Here is a 16,404-nt window from a genome sequence, read left to right as displayed (position 1 = left end):
TGATCTGGACAAATTGGAGAAATGGTCTGAGGTAAACAGGATGAAGTTCAATAAAGATAAATGCAAAGTGCTCCACTTAGGAAGGAACAATCAGTTTCACACATACAGAATGGGAAGAGACTGTCTAGGAAGGAGTATGGCAGAAAGAGATCTAGGGGTCATAGTGGACCACAAGCTTAATATGAGTCAACAATGTGATACTGTTGCAAAAAAAGCAAATGTGATTCTGGGATGCATTAACAGGTGTGTTGTAAACAAGACACGAGAAGTCATTCTTCCGCTTTACTCTGCGCTGGTCAGGCCTCAACTGGAGTATTGTGTCCAGTTCTGGGCACCGCATTTCAAGAAAGATGTGGAGAAATTGGAGAGGGTCCAGAGAAGAGCAACAAGAATGATTAAAGGTCTTGAGAACATGACTTATGAAGGAAGGCTGAAGGAATTGGGTTTGTTTAGTTTGGAAAAGAGAAGACTGAGAGGGGACATGATAGCAGTTTTCAGGTATCTAAAAGGGTGTCATCAGGAGGAGGGAGAAAACTTGTTCACCTTAGCCTCCAATGATAGAACAAGAAGCAATGGGCTTAAACTGCAGCAAGGGAGATTTAGCTTGGACATTAGGAAAAAGTTCCTAACTGTCAGGGTAGTTAAACACTGGACTAGATTGCCTAGGGAAGTTGTGGAATCTCCATCTCTGGAGATATTTAAGAGTAGGTTAGATAAATGTCTATGAGGGATGGTCTAGACAGTATTTGGTCCTGCCATGAGGGCAGGGGACTGGACTCGATGACCTCTCGAGGTCCGTTCCAGTCCTAGAGTCTATGAGTCTATGAGAGTGATGAATTTAATCTCCCAAGTTCATCTTTTGAAAGTGCTGTGCAGGTTTCCTATGAGGATGAGGACTGATAGGTCAGACAGAGTGACCAAATTGTGAAAAGTGTTCACCCACAGATGACAGGATGTTTTTGTCTTCTATCATTTTTCTGTGTGAGTACATTTGAGAACATAGTTATTGTCTGGTTTCACCCACATTGTTATTACACTGGATGTGGTATATCACATTTTAGGGAACAGGTGGTGTTTTTTGTGCTGAAACCTATGAGGCAGTTTGAACCATCTGTTCAGAGGATGAAAATATCAACGTATCTCAGGTATTTAATTGGTTTTATGGTGCACTTGTCTAGAATTTTTTGTTCAACATGTAAAAGCAGCAAAGAGTCCTGTGGCACCTTATAGACTAACAGACGTTTTGGAGCATGAGCTTTCGTGGGTGAATACCCACTTCGTCAGATGCATGTGACATGCATCTGACGAAGTGGGTATTCACCCACGAAAGCTCATGCTCCAAAACGTCTGTTAGTCTATAAGATGCTACAGGACTCTTTTCTGCTTTTACAGATCCAGACTAACACGGCTATCCCTCTGATACTTGTTCAACATGGTTTATGAAGAGGGTGGCATACTGCACCATCCTAATACCCAAGGCCGTTCACTTGGTTTGGACAACTGTTGTTAAATGTAAAATTGTTATGGGTGAGGATGAAATGAATGAGTTTGGCCATGAGAAAATTCAGTGGGAGATGGGCAACTAAATCCTTTAGCTTCTTATGAAAATCCAAGCCTCATCCTTTCATGGAAGTAGGTAATAAGTAATGTTCCACTCACTCATCATTTTTATACAGTTTCAAGGCTGTAGTTAAAAGTATGTGTTCATCCATGTATGCAAAAATGTGCCCAGCCATTTAATGGTGTCGTCAGCCAGGTAGAGAACCAATAGCCTGCCATCGAAATCAGTCAGTGGGCATTAGACAAAGATAAGTGAAATACTCTGAAGTTGAGTGTAATTAAAGAGATTGGCCACACAATTTCCCTGTCCTGTTCAAAACCGGTTCAGACATGACCATAGGTGCCTTGGCAGATCAAAACCTAGTGGATAGATGGTTGGGTCAGTGACAAAAGAGTGATTACTGACTGTTGTCCTTGACCACTCGTTGTGACAAGCAGAATCCACCATTATGTCCAATGTATATGTTAAAGGCCACACACTGCCTGCTGTTAAGGTTATATAATTAATATTTAATTTAACTGTAATGGTGTATGCTTGAGTTCTCTCTCAAACTTGCCTAGTGATTGACCTCCATATTTAATAACAATGCTTTCCACCAATATAAAAGCTTTCATCTACAGATATCAAAACTTTTTATAGCAGTGGGTAAATATCATTAGCTCTAGTTTCTGCATGCAGAAAATAAGGCATAAAATATTTTCCTAATATCACACAATACATTACTAGCAGAACTAAGAATAGAACTCATCAGTTCTTAGGCTACAGTCCTCTGCTCTAACCACTAGATCCTCTCCCTTAATAGAATTCAGAAAGCCTGACTCCTACACCCCTACCTTTACCATTCAGCCTCATTCCCCTTCAAGAGTCATTGAATACAACCCCCAGCAGCCCCTATTTCAATCACTAGACCTCAAGCCCCTCCTCGAGCTAGGAACAGAACTCAGGATTCCTGCCCCAGTGTACCTATTATCTACCCCCCAGACATTATTCTCTACTCAGGAAGAGGCTAGAATGTGGGCTGTGTCTTGGCTACCAGTTCCCATGTATTCTAATTCACTACATCCCACTCCCTTCCCAGCATTGGGGATAGATGCCGGTAATCTTGACTCCCTTAGAAAAACATTTTCCTATGAAAGACCTTTTTCATAGCCCCCTTCACATCCTTGTTCCTCAGAGTGTAGATGATTGGATTTAACATAGGAGTGACAAGGCTGTACAGCAGGGAGATCAGCCTGTCCTTGTCCAGAGAGTAGCTGGAGATAGGTCTGATGTAGGTGACGATGCAGCTGCCATAGTAGAGCAGGACTACTGTGAGGTGCGATGCACAGGTAGAGAAGGCCTTTCTCCTCCCCTGGGATGATTGCATCTTCAGTATCCTGAACACAATGTGCACGTATGAAAGGATGATGCACAGGGAAGGACCCCAGCCCAAGAAGAGGCTGGAGACCACTGTAACGATGACATTGAGGGAGACGTCTCCGCAGGACAGAGCCAACAGGGGTGGGATGTCACAGTAGAAGTAGCGGAGTCTGTTGACACCACAGAAGGACAGGCGAATTGTGAGAACTGTATGAACAGCTGCATTGAAAGAGCCAGTGAGCCAAGAGGCAGCCACTAGTGTGGAACAAAGCTTGGTACTCATGAGCACTGTGTAGAGCAGTGGGTTGCATATGGCCACATAACGGTCATATGCCATGGTGGCCAGGAGAATGCCCTCTGCCCCCACAAACAAGAGGAAGAAGTAGAGCTGTGCCATGCAGCTTCCATAGGAGATGCTGCTCCTACCTGAGAGAAGGTGCTGCAGCATCTGGGGGATGGTGGTGGTGGTCTGGAAGATGTCTAGGAGGGAGAGATTCCGCAGGAAGAGGTACATGGGGGTTCGGAGACACGGGTCCACCAAGGAAAGGAGGAGGATGAGCATGTTCCCCAGCAGGGTGAAAATGTAGATGATGGAGATGACGCCCAAGAGGAGGAAACGTGAGCCCCGCAGTTTGGAAAATCCTGAGAGGATGAATTCAGTTGGTGTGGTTTGATTCTCCATGGCCACTTCTTCACTTAACTGCAGGGGAGAAGAGCAGGGACTATAAACAAGAAGAACAAATATGCAACATGTCAGAAGTTTCATATTGATCAGTGGTTGAATCTGGAGTTTCTTTTTTCTCCCTCCCACTCCTCTGTCCAACTAACAGATCTCATTTCTCTCCACAGCCAGGGAGAGAACCCAGTAGTCCTGACTTCCATCCCCCACACTCTAACCACTTAACTCCTCTCCCAGAAATGGGATAGAATCTAGGAGCTCTGACTCTCTGACCTTCATTAACCTCCAGAAACTGCTTCCCTTCCAGAGCTCAAAACAGACCCAGGGTGTCTCATCGTCAGAGCACAATCTATTTCAAGGTTGCACCTCACTCCTAGTACCCATTGGCCTAATTATTGAACCACACTCCCTGCCTGAACCCAAATGAGAAAAGTGCCCACCCAGCCCAGCCTATAACCCTGTGGTTTGGGTGCTTACCTAGAAAAAGGGAGGATGATTGTGGTTCAAAGCCCTGCTTTAAAAGAGACATTCACACTGATACGTCCCAGCTGAGTGTCTGGACAAGGAGGCTAAAAATCTTAAAGGGTGCTCCTTCTCCTCTAGCTGACTGAAACTTCCTTTCTCAACAACTAAACTCTTTGTCCAAAAAATTCAACCAGCTTTACCCAGGAGTCCCATGAACTTCTAAACCCTACAACCCACTCCTCTTTTCCAGCTTGGAATAGAGCTCAGAAATCCTCTATAGGCCTATCACACACGCTTCTGAGTACCTGAAGGAGAGGATTGGCGAGTTCCTGACTCCTCATCTTTGCTGTCACACTTGGATATGAGTCTTTCCCTTAGCCAAGGCTAAAGCCAGGATTTTGGAAACAGCTTGTCCTTCCATGGACCGTGGAGTACCTATCCAAGTGATAAATAAAGGATGTTGGTCTTTGTGGACTGTAAGTTTAATATTATAGTCAGAAGCACAGTAGTATGACAACACTAAATAGATCATTTTCTCAAAGTGGAAGAACATATAGAAATGCTCTAGTCTTAATTTACTTAGTTTAATTTACACATTTCCAGATTTCATGCAAAGTACCTTTTGTCTTTTTTTTTTTCCGACTCAGCTGCCCATTTGGAAAAAGGTGCAATAATCTAACAAAAATTTTCTATGGGAGAGTCTTCAGTGTACTTCAGAAACATGGTAGCGTTAGGGAATAAATGGCCAAGTTCTGTTCTCCACAACCTCACTGTAAGTGCCGAGTATAATAACAGTGAGACAGACAGAGAAGAAGGAGGCCAAGAGAGGCTTCCACACAGAGGGAGAAAGAGAGAGATGATGATGGTTATTGCTTTTATTTGCTAGCAAAATAAAGACTCACCGTAGGCTTCATTCTTAGTTTGTTTACATTCCCACAATTCTACCATGCAAAGTATCGCAGTCCTCTTTACATTGGGATCCACCATCAACTTTCAGCTTAGCTGAATTAGAAAGACAACACAATGTTGGCAATCAGTCAGATGTTCAAAGAGAAAGAATAATACCCTAAAGAAAGTGCTGAAGTATGGAATGTCTGGGCCATCCAATGCATGACAAGTTATAACACTTCTCTTCTGACGAGCCAAATTCTATGCCAACAATCAGAATTTTCAACTAATTCAATGGACAAGCAAAGAGTTAGATTGATAGATAAAGAAAGAGACATAAATATAGATGGATAGATAATAATTTGGTGATTGATAGATAGATAACAATAACTTATTTTAATTAAAACATTTAGAATCATTGTATTCCTTATATTTCACACTTTATATTTTAAGATTCCTGACTGCATTTGATATTGGGATTCATTAATTTTCAGCACATCAAAAGCAGAAAGATTACATTATCTGATGGTTATATGAATGAAATTTATGTGCCCGTGAAAAGACTACAGATTCTGATTTTCACAACACCTGAAAGTTATGAACATTCCAATAGGAAAAAAAATGGTCACACAGATAGAAAGAGAAAGATGCAGAAAGGAACACACATACAGAAATGGGGAAATAGAAATATAGCAGTAGATAGATAGATAGATAGATAGATAGATAGATAGATAGAAACATGCATGAAAGATTGTTCAATCAGATCCATTATAATAGCTATAGCAATACATGAAATATATCTCACCTACTAGCTCAAATAAATAAATGGCATTGGTTCTTTATTACTAACAATAGGGAACTTGAAAGAGAACTTAAGTATAAGTACTTTAAAAAGGGCTCTTGAGAAGATATCCCCAGAGCTTCTGGTGTGTTTTCAAGGATGATGATGCTATAGATGGGAAAAAAAGTCAGTATCTTGTTCTTTGGTGAAGTACATTTAATTGTAGTGTACAGCCTTGATGTAGATTGTATCTGGAAACAGTGGTGTTCACTGTTGATGTACCTTTCTATGCCAGTTTACATCCAAAGCCAGAGCGTGTCTTTCTGGAGTGGTGTTGATCACTCACACTTCTCTGGCTTTGACAATTTTACAGAAAGAAATGTCTAAGCCTTGTGGGTGGGAAATAAATTCACCAAATGTGACCCCGGTAAAGGACTCTGTGTGGAAAATCTGTGTTTAAGATTTGAAACAGGATCTAAGGAAGTTTGGTGTCTGAATTCCACTGAGTTTTAGTCGGAATCGAGCATCTAAAATTTGTAGCTGTCATTTGGAATCTCCAGAGAAATATTTGCTCTAGCTTCATTTAAATCAATGTATTTATGCCAGGGATAAATTTGACCCAAGATGTCCATGGAACATGGTGATGGATCTCTCGCTTCTCAATTCAGGTCTCAACTCTGAAGCCTAATGATAATATTTGGGCCAGCTTTGTAAAGTTGATTTACCTAATCATAGGCACTGAGACTGGTGTTTTCAAAGGGATGTAAGGCAGTAAGGCCCCTAGCTAACCTTGCATGAGGGCCAATGGAAGTTGGATGCCTAACTCCCTGACAGTCTTCGAAAATCTCAGCCCTAAAGCTTTATTTCAACACTGTCATTTTTAAATCCCATTTGGCCCCATCTATGCATACAATTATAGCTGTTTCACTGTTGACTAGTTCAACAGAAATAGAATAGAGCAAGGGTTGGCAACCTTTCAGAAGTGGTGTGCCGAGTCTTCATTTATTCACTGTAATTTAAGGTTTCATATGCCAGTAATACATTTTAACATTTTTAGAAGGTCTCTTTCTATAAGTCTATAATATATAACTAAACTATTGTTGTATGTAAAGTAAATAAGGTTTTTCAAATGTTTAAGAAGCTTAATTTAAAATTAAATTAAAATGCAGAGTTCCCCGGACAGGTGGCCAGGACCCAGGTAGTGTGAGTGCCACTGAAAATCAGCTCGAGTGCCACCTTCGGCACACGTGCCATAGGTTGCCTACCTCTGGAATAGAATCATAGAAACACAAGACTGGAAGGGACCTTGAGAGGTCATCTAGTCCAGCCCCCTGCACTCTCATGGCAGGACTAAATATTATATAGATCATTCCTGACAAGTGTTTGTCTAACCTGCTCTTAAAAATCTCCAATGAGGGAGATTCCACAACCTCCCCAGGTAATTTATTCCAGTGCTTATGCACCCTCCTCCTTGAAACATTTTATGTACTTGAAAACTGTTATCAAAATCTCACTCAGTCTTCTCTTTTCCAGACTAAACAAACCCAATTTTTTTTCAATCTTCCCTTAAGGTCATGTTTATAGACTGTGACGGTCCATGCCCCTAGAGTCAGGGCCACGTGGTCTTTCCATCAGAGTCTATGAAGCAGCCCTTCAGTGCAGGGCATGGTGGCCTAGTGGCCAGAGTCTATAGCACCACCCTTGGGTGCAGGACAGCATGGCCTAGCGGTCAGAGTCTACAGAGCATACCTTTGGCACAGGGCAGGGTGGCCTAGTGGCCAGAGTCTACAGAGCAGCCCTTGGGTGTAGGGCAGTGTGGCCTAATGGCCATGGTCTGCAAAGCACTGGGGCGCCCCTTATGAGATGGGGCCGCCCTGGAAGGGGGGGCCCAGACCCACCTGACTCCACCAGGCCCCGACCCAGGGCCCTAACAGTGGCATAGCGGCTTGCCACTGACTCAGCTGGAGGTGGGGGGACCCTACCAAAATACACTGAGTTTCTCCAGGTGGGAGGTACCACTCCGTCACCCTCCCTGGGTCACTTCCTACCAGAGTCTGTGTTGGGGTTTCCCATGAGATGTCAGGTCCTCTGTGTTCGGCAAGGCCAGTTGTCTTCAGGGGTTTCTCTAGTCGCTGGGTTGTAGGCGGGCCATGGACAGTTTCGATTCCCAGTGCAGTCAGAAACTCTGGCTGGCCCTCTGCAGTAGCTTCCCAGGCAGGTCCTCCCCCTGTGACCTCCAGCCCAGAATGAGATGGTCTCCGTCCCTTTATACTACTAGAGCACTTGGAGCATGCCCAGTCTTGCCAGGAAGGTGGGACTTCCACTGTCAATACCATTGGCTTAACCCTGTCTGGGCTAGTGCGGGTTAAGCAGACCTCGTCACATAGACCTTTAATCATTTTTGTTGCTCTTCTCTGGACTCTCTCCAAATTTGTCCACATCCTTCCTGAAATGTGGCACCCAAAACTGAACATAGTACTCCAGCTGAGGCCATATCAGAGTGGAGTAAAGCAGAAGAATTACTTTTCATGTTCTCGCGTACAACATTTCTGCTAATACATCCCAGAATGATGTTCACTTTCTTTGCAACAGTGTTACACCGTTGACTCAAAATTTAGCTTGTGATCCACTATGACCCCCAGATCCCTTTCCACAATACTCCTTTCTAGGCAGTCATTTCCAATTTTGTATGTGTGCAACTGATTGTTCCTTTCTAAATGAAGTACTTTGCATTTGTCCTTACTGTAGATCTTTTTGGTGGTTGGGCTGGGAGTATGGGATTTTAGATGGATATTGGGAGGTGAGTGTAATGTGAACTGATAGTGTGGTGTGGACAGAGACACCAGACTCCATTTGCCTTAACAGAGGACTGCTACCATAAAAGCCACATGTGATTAATTTCCCCCCTGAAATCTTTCATGTTCTTCTCTGGAAACTGAGGACCAAGAACTCTGTGAATTCAACTCAATTTCACAGTTGGTCAAGATTCAGGAGAGTACCACCATTTTTCCACACACTAATTTCACTCCTTCTGGACATTGTGAGAATGGGGAGGGAAGAGCCTTGGGAGTGTGGTGCCTGGAAGCCCTAGTAGGGGGCAGCAGCCCACCAGGCAGGCAGGGCTCCTGAGAGCCCCAGGAGCCAGCCAGAAGGGCAATCTCATGAGAGGTGGGAGACCCAGGTCCAACTTTCATTGAAGCCTGGCTCGCTCAGGAAAATGCATTAGCCACATTAGCCACTAGGCTATAGAGTAATTCTCATTCTCTCTTTAGCCTAGTCGCTTAGTATCTTGCTCCTGGGAGACCCTGGCTCCAAGTCCCTGCTCCAGGGAAGTTTTCACTATGTACACAGGGTGGAACAGCTCAGCAGGAAAGATTGAGAGAGAGAAATCTGAGCACACCCATGGGATCAGGCACATCAGGCGAGATAGGTGGGGGAACACCTAGTTCATAAATCCCAATGAAGTTTAGGCCTGAGTTAGGTGCTGAGCTACTCAGCAGTGTCAGTGCTCAGGGGGCTTTGCGTATGCCCACTGGCAAAAAATGGCATTTTGGGGGCTTTACAGGTGGAAACTTAGACACCTGAGGTTTGTAGGCACCTATAGGGCTAGGGAGCAGCTGAGCAGGGTTTCCATGAATGCCAGCGGTTTCTAAATGTTGGCACCTAGTGCGGCAGTTAGACACCTAAATCCACCTTGTGAATCTGGCCCTAAAAGTCTCTGTTACAGTTGCAAAGACAGGAAAACAAGGAGACACAAAGTCTCCCCTCCTCACAAAGCAACACCAGAGTTACAGAGCTTAGTGCTCTCAATCTGATCTCATTGCCCTGCGAGACCTGGCTCAGGTTAGCAACCTTAGGTGAGGCAGGGTCTCTCTCCTGCCTTCACTGTCTTGAGCAATTCTGGGTTCCTTGTGAAAGGCAGCACAATACACGTTTCATGTAAGAAATTAAATGGAAGGGGAAAATACCTCTAGTGCTTGTTTTAATGTTCTGAAGAAAGGTCTTAAGGTTTAATTTGTTTTGGGAGTAAAACACCCAGAATTAAAGTGTGTGTATAAGAAGGATCTGCCACTAGATGGAGCTGTGGAGACAGCTGTGTTTGACACCACAAAGGAAAATGTGCCAGTAATTTGAAACTAAGCTGGTCCTGGTTTGCTTGTTAGGGGGCTTTTTCTTTACCTTTTTATTTTTTCTGGTTCTTGTTGTGCACACAGAAAGCAGAAGACTGGACGATCAAAGTGCAGGCAATCAGATGTTTATCGGGCTTAGTTTTCAGCAAGCATGTGTTCTATAACACAGCCTTGGTTTTCAGTGTTTCGATTTTCCCTTTTCAGTAGCCATAATTATACCTGAAATGCACGCCGACAGTTTCATCCCTTACAAACGTATGGTTATGTTTTGTTTTGGGGGGTCATGAGTCTAGAGTTTTTATTTCACCCCTTTTGTACCCCCATGGAAGGGTTAAGGGAGTGAGGTTGTGCTACGGTCAGGGGCAGGTATTTTTTGGTCTTTTTAGTGTTTTATCTCTCCTCACACACAAATCCCCCATTTGCTGTTCCTGACTGGCTGCTTGTTTGACCTTGGCTTTGAGATAAGGAGTTGAGGCAGTTTTTAAGTGTGCACACGTATATTATACTTTTACCATGCCCAAGAACACTTTAACTGCTTGTATTTGTTTTTATTCTCACAAACCCATTTGGTTTGGGCAAAAGCAACATATACACAGTGTTGTTGTAGTTATTGTTGTTTTAGTAAGAATCACTTTTGTTCATGGAGTACTGGTAAGAATATATATGTATCAAAAATTAAACAGGGAAGCAAAACTTAAAATACTATATTTTAGGCAAAAATACAGGCCTGCATCCTAACATTGACATTAGCACTCCCTAACACCATCATGCCAGGTTGGAAAAAGGGTCTCAAGGAGGGGGTGAAAATGACGACACAGGTTGACACCTCTAATGGGACCCAAACAAAACATAGTGAGCCATTAGGGACTTCACACAGACAGGAGAGGCTGGGTTTCTTTAATGAGCTGCAGTGCACACAAGTTGCCCAGGCTTATCACAGAGCACTACAGCACATGGGGAGGATGAGAGGAACCCATCAGTACACCTGCAAACAGGAGGCCTTAAAACAAGGTGACTGTGCTCCCTGGAGGATAGGATTTGTGAGATGGACCATTTCATGGAGCTGTATGTGGTGCAAAAATGAACAGCCAAGATCTCATCCCCTTAATTATATGAATGTAAAGGTGAATGAAGTGATATTAGAAACAGAAATAGATACATGAACGACGGCTGGCTATATATGTCCATGATCTCCAAGGGGCTTACAAAATCCTTAAAAAAACCCATGCCTACCCCCCAATTTTTAACATGGGTGTAATAATTTGGGAAGCAAGAGGCTATGCTGCAGTCCTAATGTGGGTGTGGAGCAGTGCTGGCAGGGGCTGATCTTCATTGATGGGGGAGCTGAGCAGATAAGGTGATCAGATCAGTTCCATAGTGAAGGATACTGCTCCTCGTAGGAATGTGCTATAGATTGTTAGACACTGCTATTGTATTAAACTGCTACTTGATGTAGCAAATGCCTACAGGTAGCAGTTTCTTGCACTATCATCTGTGTAAAATTGCTACATCTAGAAATGTGCTATCTGTAGCAGTTAGTAATACGTATAGATTGTAAGAAACAGCTTTGGTAAAAAGATACTACTTTATTTGTACATGTTTGAAAACTGTTATCATATTTCTATGCCATTATCTCAATCATTACAATTTTGAATAGAAACATATCCAGAACTGATCCCTGGAGAACCCCATTTCTTATGCTCATCTTATTTATTGTTATGTCCATCTAGATTTCATTTCCATAGTTTGTTTATGAGAAGGTCATGGAAAACAGTATCAAAAGCCTTACTCTAAAGACAAGATATACCACATGTACTGCTTGTAGGCTCGTTACACTGTTAAAGAAAGCTTTCAGGTTGGTTTTAGATGTGAGACTGTTTGAAATACCTTTTTTAGCAAAGTTGAACCTTTCGCTGCTGTAGGTAGCACGGTCCTACAGGTAGCATTTTCATACACACATATATGAAAATGCAAAGTATAGAGATATGCTGCTTACCTGTAACACTGCAATATGACAGGTTTCAGAGTAGCAGCTGTGTTAGTCTGTATCAGTAAAAAGAACAGGAGTACTTGTGGCACCTTAAAGACTAACAAATTTATTTGAGCATAAGCTTTCATGGGCTACAGCCCACTTCATTGGATGCATAGAATGGAACATATAGTGAGGAGATATATATACATACAGAGAACATGAAAAGGTGGGAGTTGCCCAACCAACTCTAAGAGGCTAATTAATTACAATGAACTGTTGTCAGCAGGAGAAAAAAAACTTTTGTAGTGATAATCAAGATAGCCCATTTAAGACAGTTTGACAAGATACTTAACATGGGGGAAATAGATTCAATGTATGTAATGGCTCATGTTCTCTGTTTGTATATATATATCTCCTCACCATATATTCCATTCTATGTGTCCGATGAAGTGGACTGCAATGTGATGAAGCTAAATCCTACAGGCAGCAGTTTCTCACACCACTGGTATGTGAGACTGCTTTCTGTAGGAATCAGCTACAATGGCAGCAGGTCCTAACCCCTTGCCAATGATGAGTGGTCATTACACTGCAGTCTGCCTCATTGAGCAGGGGCTAAGATGATGACTGGCAGTAGCCACTGAGGCAAGTGGGTTTAGAGGGTTAGGGGTTCCCCTGGGAGGGGAAACCCAGTATAAGGGGTTACTGTGGGGACAGCACCCCAAGGTAAAGGGCACCAGGGTCCTACAGGGACCCGGGTGCCAGCAGCAGGCGAGACATTGGCCAGTAGGAGGTGCTCTGTACACTGAAGAGCTAATTCCTGAGATGACCAGCAGGAGGAGCTGCGCTAGTGAGTCTCAACATCACTACAGTGCCATTGGATTAAAGGAGCTTTTGTGACAAGAACCACCAGTAGAGCAATGTATGTCTAATATAACTGTTAAAAACTCCCACTTTAACCTATTACTTCCAACTCATGAGGATAAAAGAACTAACGCTCTGAATACCAGTAATATTCCAAACTTTAACTTTTCTTTGTCAGTCAACTGGACAAGTCTGTACAAGCTAATGAAGAAAAATAACCAAGTTATCCAACTGATTGAAAACACACAGGGCCAGGTTCAGACACGCAGTCTGGCTTATTTTACATCTGTGATCTTATTTTACTTGGATGCACTGGCCAGGCAGACAAGAAAAGCCCCGCAAACTTTTGAATTTCATTTCCTGTTTGCCCAGCGTGGAGCGCCAATCAGCACAGGTGACCATGCAGTCCCAGAGTCAAAAAAAAGCTCCAGCACGGACCGTATGGGAGATACTGAAGCTGATCTCTGTATGGCGAAAAGACGTTCCAAAAGACGAAATGCCAAAGAATTTGAAAAAAATCTCCTAGGCTATGATAGAGGCCACAAGAGGGACTCAACACAGTGCTGTGTGAAGGAGCTAAGACAAGCATAATGGAAAGCCAAAGAATCGAATGGACTCTCACGGAGGAACGGAGAGGGGACTGAGGACTCTAGCTATCTCACAGTTCCCGCACTCTACAAAAACCATTTGCATTCTTGTCTGAGCTCCCAAAGCCTGAAGGGTCAAAAATATTGTTGCGGGTGGTTCATAGAATCATAGAATATCAGGGTTGGAAGGGACATCAGGAGGTCATCTAGTCCAATCCCCTGCTCAAAGCAAGACCAATTCCCAAATCATCCCAGCTAGGGCTTTGTCAAGCCTGACCTTAAAAACCTCTACGGAAGAAGATTCCACCACCTCCCTAGGTAATCCATTCCAGTGCTTCACCACTCTCTGAGTGAAAAAGTTTTTCCTAATATCCAACCTAAACCTCCCCCCACTGCATCTTGAGACTATTACTCCTTGTCGTCAGGTACCACTAAGAACGGTCTAGATCCATCCTCTTTGGAACCCCCTTTCATGTAGTTGAAAGCAGCTATCAAATCCGCCCTCATTCTTCTCTTCTGCAGACTAAACAATCCCAGTTCCCTCAGCCTCTCCTCATAAATTATGTGTTCCAGCCCCTTAATCATTTTTGTTGCCCTCTTCTGGACTCTTTCCAATTTTTCCACATCCTTCTTGTAGTGTGGGGCCCAAAACTGGACACAGTACTCCAGATGAGGCCTCTCCAATGTCGAATAGAGGGGAATGACCACATCCCTTGATCTGCTGGCAATGCCCCTACTTATACAGCCCCAAATGCTATTAGTCTTCTTGGCAACAAGGGCACACTATTGACTCATATCCAGCTTCTTGTCCACTGTAAACTTCTAGGTCCTTTTCTGCAGAACTGCTTCCTAGACATTCGGTCCCTAGTCTGTAGCAGTGAATGGGATTCTTCCGTCCTAAGTGGAGGACTCGGCACTTGTTCTTGTTGAAACTCATCAGGTTTCTTTTGGCCCAATCCTCTAATTTGTCTAGGTCCCTCTGTATCCTATCCCTGACCCTCCAGCGTATCTACCACTCCTCCAAGTTTAGTGTCATCTGCAAACTTACTGAGAATGCAGTCCATGCCATCCTCCAGATCACTAGTGAAGATATTGAACAAAACCAGCCCCAGGACTGACCCTTGGGGCACTTTGTTTGAAACTGGCTGCCAACAACACATGGAGCCATTGATCACTACCCATTGAGCCGACTATCTAGCCATCTTTCTATCCACCTTGTAGTCCATTCATCCAGTCCATAGTTCTTTAACTTACTGTCAAGAATACGATGGGAGACAGTATCAAAAGCTTTGCTAAAGTCAAGAAATAACAAATCCACTGCTTTCCTCTCATCCACAGACCCAGTTATCTCCTCATAGAAGGCAAATAGGTTAGTCAGGCATGACTTGCTCTTGTTGAATCCATGCTGCCTGTTCCTGATCACATTCCTCTCCTCGAAGTGCTTCAAAATTGATTCCTTGAGGACCTGCTCCATGATATTTCCAGGGACTGAGGTGAGTCTGACTCCCCTGTAGTTCCCAGAATCCTCCTTCTTTCCTCTTTAAAGATGCGCACTACATTAGCCTTTTTCCACTCATCCGGGACCTCCCCCGTTCGCCATGAGTTTTCAAAGATAATGGCCAATGGCTCTGCAATCACATCTGCCAACTCCTTTAGCACCCTCGGATGCAGCGCTCCAGTTTTTCTAAATAGTCCTGAACCACTTCTTTCTCCACAGAGGGCTGGTCACCTTCTCCTCATACTGTGCTGACCAGTGCAGCAGTCTGGGAGCTGACCTTGTTTGTGAAGACAGAGGCAAAAAAATCATTGAGTACATTAACTTTTTCCACATCCTCTGTCGCTAGGTTGCCTCCTCATTCAGTAAGGGGCCCACACTTTCCTTGACCATCTTCTTGTTGCTAACATACCCGAAGAAACCCTTCTTGTTACTCTTAATATTTCTTGCTAGCTGCAACTCTAAGTGTGATTTGGCCTTCCTGATTTCACTCCTGCATGCCTGAGCAATATTTTTATACTCCTCCCTGGTCATTTGTCCAATCTTCCACTTCTTGTAAGCTTCTTTTTTGTGTTTAAGATCAGCAAGGATTTCACTGTTAAGCCAAACTGGTCACCTGCCATATTTGCTATTCTTCCTACACATCTGGATGGGTGTGGACATTCCTTCTTGCCCCCTGCCGATGGCTGGCTGAAACCCTGAAGCATGAGCTTTAGGAACATAGAACATTAACTGGAAGTGAGCCACAGGGCTGCTAAGCTCTGCCCCCAACCCTCACAAGCAGCCCCATTGTACAATCACACTCAAACATTTCTCTAACTCTCTCTAAAAATGAAGTTGCTCTCCAAATAACTCCTACTGGGAGGTTGCTGCAGAACCTCCTGCCTCTGATGGTTAGAAACTTCCTGTTAATTTGCAGCCTGAATTTGTACATGGCCAGATTAGTGCTTGGAGCAGGGAAGGGTAGGGTGCAAGCAGCCACAGAAGAATGAGGAAAAACACATGAGGAAATCTGTTTTCCACAGAAAAATGAGGAAAAACACATTTGCATTTTTACAGAGATTTTTAGTTTTTATATTTTGTGAAAAAAATAAAAACATATACAGCTGATGAAATTCAATGTTGATAAATGCAAAGTAATGCACATTGAAAAACATGCTCCCAACTATATATATAAATAAGGGAGTCTCAATTAGTTGCTACCACTCAAGAAAGAGAATTTGGGGTCATTGTAGATAGTTCTCTGAAACACCCATCCAACGTGCAGCGGCAGTCAAAAAAGCAAACAGAATGTTGGGAATCATTAAGAAAGGGATAGAAAATATCATATTGCCTCTATATAAATCCATGATATGGCCACATCTTGAATACTACATGCAGATGTGATAGCCTCATCCCAAAAAAGATATATTGGAATTGGAAAAGGTACAGAAAAGTGCAACAAAAATGATTCGGGGTATGGAACAGCTTCCGTATGAGGAGAAATTAATAAGATTAGGAATTTTCAGCTTGGAAAAGAGACAATTAAGGGGGGACATGATAGAGGTCTATAAAATCATGACTGGTGTGGAGAAAGTAAATAAGGAAGGGTTATTTATGTCTTCTCATAACAAGAACTAGGAGTCA

The 16,404-nt window shown here is 43.3% G+C and overlaps 1 protein-coding gene across 1 annotated transcript; it reads right to left on the bottom strand.

The window, feature by feature from the left end:
* Window positions 1-2,672: 2,672 nt before the first annotated feature.
* LOC115638296 (olfactory receptor 5V1-like) lies at window positions 2,673-3,602 on the bottom strand. The gene has a single exon (XM_030539889.1). The coding sequence runs from the start codon at window positions 3,600-3,602 to the stop codon at window positions 2,673-2,675; it is 930 nt and encodes a 309-aa protein (XP_030395749.1).
* Window positions 3,603-16,404: the final 12,802 nt, after the last annotated feature.

Source organism: Gopherus evgoodei, chromosome 21 (assembly GCF_007399415.2).
Source record: "Gopherus evgoodei ecotype Sinaloan lineage chromosome 21, rGopEvg1_v1.p, whole genome shotgun sequence".
NCBI lineage: Eukaryota > Metazoa > Chordata > Testudines > Testudinidae > Gopherus > Gopherus evgoodei.
This window is presented reverse-complemented; position numbering and strand designations above follow the sequence as displayed.

Bases quoted from the DNA above. Each gene is read 5' to 3' on its own strand.
- LOC115638296 (XM_030539889.1), bottom strand. From the start codon at position 3,602: ATGGAGAATCAAACCACACCAACTGAATTCATCCTCTCAGGATTTTCC.